This window comes from Orycteropus afer, unplaced genomic scaffold, assembly GCF_000298275.1.
Source record: "Orycteropus afer afer isolate SDZICR_OR568_19922 unplaced genomic scaffold, OryAfe1.0 scaffold00140, whole genome shotgun sequence".
Taxonomy (NCBI): Eukaryota; Metazoa; Chordata; class Mammalia; order Tubulidentata; family Orycteropodidae; genus Orycteropus; species Orycteropus afer.
The window spans coordinates 7,844,660-7,850,372 of NW_006921727.1; the positions used below are offsets into that span (position 1 = coordinate 7,844,660).

At 34.9% G+C, this 5,713-nt stretch overlaps 1 protein-coding gene across 1 annotated transcript in view; it reads right to left on the bottom strand.

Annotated features, from left to right (window-relative positions):
- The window catches only part of TINAG (tubulointerstitial nephritis antigen), a 147,835-nt gene that overhangs the window by 78,280 nt on the left and 63,842 nt on the right, over positions 1–5,713 (bottom strand). The window contains exon 5 of the mRNA XM_007945625.2: positions 775–895. Within this exon, the coding sequence (XP_007943816.1) occupies positions 775–895 (121 nt within the window). The remainder of the gene's footprint in view (positions 1–774; positions 896–5,713) is intronic.

Sequence of the window (5,713 nt, forward strand, 5' to 3'; positions counted from 1 at the left end):
CAAGGAGGGGTCGCTATGAGTCGGGGCCGACTTGACGTCAAATAACAACAACAACAACACTTCCCTAATAAATCCCATGATCATGAATATTGTGTGTGAGTTATGTGTGGCCATTGCAATAAATTATCAAACCCAGCAGAGAAGTGGAGAATGCCTGGGAGGGATGGCTTGTGTCAGAACTGGTGAAAAGTTTGGAAGGTGGAGGCATCTCTGTCCTCCTCACAGGAATCAGCCTTGGGACAACAATGTGTGATTCTGTCTCCCCTTTATGAAGTGAGAGGAGATTACAAGCCCCATGCCCTTTTTGCAATTTTGAAAATCTTATTTTTCATCTAAAGTGATATAAAACCATTTGATACACTATCATTTGTTCCAAATTCCTACTTTACATCAAATTACCTAAATAATTAAATATATTTTTTTCAGGTATTATATAGAGAAAGACTATTAGGATTATGAAGGTGTGTGCCTGTGTATATTCAAGACTACAGATAATATTATTGCTGAAGAAGAAATTGAACATTTATTATCTGGCCTTCACTCTCAAAGGGCAAATACGTTGTGTGACTTTTCTTTGTTGCTTATTTGATTGACTTTTTATTTAAGATTAGACCATGAAAATATAGACCAAATTTAAGAATAAAAATGGACATTTAAATAAATGGCTGCATGTTACTATTTAAATCTTCCAAGTTTAAAATCTTTTAAATTCTGAACCATGCTCAGGGATCAAAGGGGGAATTTGTAAAGTAATAATTAAAAAGACTCCATTACTTGCAGTGGAAAATGCCCAGGACGCAGCACAGTTTTTTTGATCCAGTGGACCGTGAGTCCATCCAGGCCATTTATAAGAAGCAAGAAAAAACTCTGGAAGATCAGTTTCAGGCAAAGACATCTAAAGAGAACAAAGAGACAAATAAGTCATGTTTTCTCACACATATCCCAATAATATTCGTAGGATAACACCAGGTACTTTTATAACTTCCAGTTTTGAATTGTTTTACGCATTCAATATTTCTGAATGGCATCCTTGAAAAGTAGCAGTGTGTAGGATTTCAATTTTGCTGTACATAAAAATGACAATTGAATGTGGGGAATGATAAAACAGTTTAAAATCATAAGAACAATATAATGCTTTTTCCGTATTACCATACAATGCAATCATTTCAGCCAAAGTTTCTGTTACCTTGATTCATGATGTTATTTAAACTTATCCTCAGAAAGAGCATTTAATTGCCTGCTTCTTCTATTCTGGAGAATGTGTGATTCTGAGGTGAAATTAAAATCAAAATGATGTATATTAGAAACAGAGCTCTGGTGGCATAATACCTAATGCATTTGACTGCTCACCAGAAGGCTGGCGGTTCAAACCCTTCCTCAGAAGGAAGGTTGGCAATCTACTTCTGTAGCGATACCGCCTCAGAAACCCAAGGAGAGGTTGCTATGCCACTCCATGGCAGTGAGTTTTTGGTGGGTTTTTTTTTTTTTTTTTGGTTTATAGATTAATGCATTTGAAGCTCAAGAGTTCACATGAATTTAATAGAAGTTATTGAAAAATAAAAGTAGGATGTATTAGTTGGTATTTATAAAATCCTCAAAGATTTTTTTTTAAATTTCAGAAAATATGGAAGTGTCCGGTAATACTATTATGTCTTAAAAGTCCAAAGTAAGGTCCTAAAGGAGTCAATTTCATCTCCCATTTTTCAGAGAAGGCAAATGAAATGTTACACCATGTCGCTCAAAGAAAATATAAAATATAATACCCTGATTTCTCCAAGTGTTTCTAAAGAGCAATGAATTTAATTCCTATAAATAATCAGGACTCCAGATAAATAAGGAATTGTTTATTACTTTTTTATCATTTATGCATATTCTCTCTCTCTCTCTCACACACACACACATACACAAACATTGGTTTTTCAGAGGGTTTAATGTTTTCAAAGTATTTTAATTCTCAGTATTTTCTTTGATCTTCTCAGGAATCCTACTTGATATAATTAGTGCACATATTGTTGGGTCCATTCTATGAATAAGGCAATACTCCTGGAATTAGCTCAAGATTTTAGAATTCTTAAAAATAATCCCAGGTTTTATTTGCATAATTCCCCTATTTTATTATAAATACAAAAATGCTTTGCACTAGAAGTAAAATGGAAGAAAAAGGTAAAATGTTACCTATTTAAAAGTCTTCATGACTGTTCATTGAACAAGTCAGGCTATTAACCCAACATCTTTATTAAAAAAAAAAAAAAAAAAAAAAAACTCTGACAAGTACATAGTAGTTCCAAAGATTGCAGTTAAGAAAATTTAGGATTTACATATCTGATTAAAAAGGAAACTTTCCAAAAAAAAAAAAAACTTGTGAATTTGAATTTTTATGGGAGACTGCTGTTGTGATTTAAAGAACTATTATTGTCTGATAAGAAAGTTACTAAATCCCAGATTCCATTATTAAAAACACTGCTGAAAGTCAGATGATTTTAGTTCTGATGCCATTAGATGGCCCACACTAAAGAACCTTCAAGTTAGAGCAGAATAAATTTGCCATTCCAAGTAAATTGTTTCATAATCTAGATTCACTCTATAAAGGACTCTTTATAACTGGGGCAGAAATTCACATATATCATACATTACTGAAATCTTCCATACTATTATTAACGGCTTATCAGTATGATTTTAACGATTTTAATACTACGTTGCCTCAAGTTTTTAGAAAAATAAATGTCAGTTTTTATTTTAATATATGAGTTTATAAGTCTTTATACTTTATAATAACATAGCTAACACAGTCCCTTGTGCTCTCTTGAAGCAATAAAGATATAACTATTATTTTGAGCACATTTCAGTAGGGTTATTTAGAAGGAGCCTTCCTCATGCCAAAGCCTACCCGACAGCTTTGCACATGGAAGGGACTCGATAAATACCTGACAACAATGATGAGATACATACCTATCTGGTAGATGTGATCTCTTAAAAAAAGATGTTTTGTTTTCCACCTGGTAACATTAAGTTAAATTATAATACTAGCATTCATTTGTTGCTTTTATAATTTAGTCTTTAAAAGTGAAGATTATTGAGAAGGCTAATCCTTCTCAATAAGATAAGGCAATATAGAAACAATAAGCTAAATTACATTTTTATTAAAAACATTTCCCAACAACACTAAGCCAGAAAATCAATTCATAATGCTCATTTTTCAAGATTTTTAAAATTTACATATATTACTGTTCCTGAAAATGGGCCAATAGCATTTGAAGGCCAACAGGCACAAATTACCTTGCAATTTTCTTTGCCTCATGATTTAGGATAAATGGATATAATGAACAAAAAGCAAATTTTATATCCCATTTTTCCATAATTATTACATTCCACTGTATAGTAAGAGCATTTTTCAAGAGCTTATAATAATAGCTTTTAGGAATTTCTAATAGAAATCTAGCTTAAATGAATCATAATACTTTTGTGAAAGATAGCTTAATAAAGTAAGAAAACTAAGTGAATCAGCCAAGAGTGACAGAATATCCAAAATGATAGTAGCTTAAGTAAGACAGATATGTATCATTAAAGGAAATCTACACTATTCCATGTCCATGGAAGCAGCACTCAAGAAATTATACTAGGTATTGCACTGGGAAAAATCTACTGCATTAGACCACTTTTAAAATTTTAAAAAACAAAGATGTCCTTATGATGACTAAGGTGTGCCTGACCAAAGCCAAGGTCTTTTTAATCCCCTCATATACATGTTAAAACTAGCAAGAAAGAAAGGAAGACAGAAAAAGAATTGATACATTTGAATTGTGGTATTGGCAAAGACTATTTAGTATACCATGGACTACGAGAAAAACAAACAAATCAGTTTGTATTGCTTCCACCAGAATGTCCCTTTGAAGTGAGGATGGTGAGATTTCAGCTCACTTACTTTGAACACCTTATCAAGAAAGACCAATCTCTAGAAAATGAGATCATGTTAGGTAAAGTAGAGCGTTAACAAAAGCAAATGAAACTTTCAATGAGATAGATTGACATAATAGTCAAATTAGTGGACTCAAACATACCATACTAAAGATCGAGAAGATGGCATGGGGCCAAGGCAGTGTTTTGTTCTGTTATGCATAAGGTTACTGTGAGTTGGAGTTAACTCAATAGCAACTAACAGTAACAACATGCTATTCCATATGGAAATTTTCAATTCTTATAATTGTAATTTTCAAAAAGTTTGAGTCATAATCTAATATTTCAAAATTAACATTAAATGAATTTGAGATTAAATCTAAACAGTCTTGCTGCTTAAATATTTCAAATTAGAAAGCAGAGATAAAGATAATGGAAACTTATAGATGACAGAGGCTAATACCAAACCAAAAAAAAAAAAAAACCAAACTCACTGCCAACAAGTCAGATCTGACTCATAGCGATCCCTCCTTGGGTTTCCAAGGCACTGGACTGCTAACCAGAAGGTTGGCAGTTCAAACCCACCAGCCACTCCTCGGAAGGTAGGTTTGGCAATCTACTTCCATAGTGATATTACCTCAGAAACCTAAGGAGGGGTCGCTATGAGTCAGGTCCGACTGAAAGCACATAACAACAACAACATCACTACAGAAGTAGATTGCCCAACCTTCCTTCTGAGGAGTGGCTGGTGGTTTTGAACCACCAGCCTTCAGGTTAGCAGTCAAATGCCCTAGGCACTGCGTTACCATTAACATCAAACACCAGGCTACAGATAAACACATAAAAATCTAAGAAGATCTGATGGGCGTCAGTGAATAGGATTGTACTCTAGACCAAGGATAGATTCAGCTGAGGCTAATCTTGCAAATACCAGTGATACAGAATACCTGCAATCCTTACAGAAACAACAGAAGACAGACATAGAGCAATCCCTCACAGATAGCCAGACACTGTGGGAGAGAAATCCAATGGATCTAGCAACTCAGAACCATAGTATTGGAAGACTCCAGACTCAATTGGTACAACAAAATACATAAAAATCTTGTTTCACAACCTACATTGGTGAGTAACGACTGGGGTCTTAAAAGCTTTTGAGTGGTCATCTGAGATGCAGCTAATGGTCTCCTATTATCAAAAGCAAAGAAGAGTGCAAAAAAAACAAGGGCATTTGGAAACAATCAGTCCTAGGACATGATGGACCTCAAGATCAGACGAACTAGATGGTGCCTCGCTACCAATGCCAACCACTCGGGAAGGGATCAAAACTGGAGATCCTGGGTAGAGTGGAAGGAAAAATATGGAACAAAATCCAAAAACACAATAATGACCAGAATAATTGGTTATATGGAGTCTTGTGGGACCCCCAATACTATGGCCCTGGAATACACTTTGGGCCTGAAATAAAACTCACTCCCAGGGGCTGGCTCTCAGCCCAATAGTAAATAAGACGTACACACAGATCACTCAACCCAGGGTGACAAACCCATGTACTCTATGGAGATACATCCCTTGGAGCAATTGACCACAGGGCACCAGAGGGGCAACATTCACACAGAGGAAATGCAGAACACACAGGTGTGGATAACTATGAAGGGTACAGAGTGAGTGGGGTTACTGGGAAGGGAAAGGACTAGAGTGGGTTAGGGTTGGGGATGATAATTGGGGAGTGAAACCAAATGTGCACAAAATGTTGAATGTAAAACAAATTCTGCTCTGTAAATTTGCACCTGAAGCGCAGTTAAAAAAACAAATCAAAAAA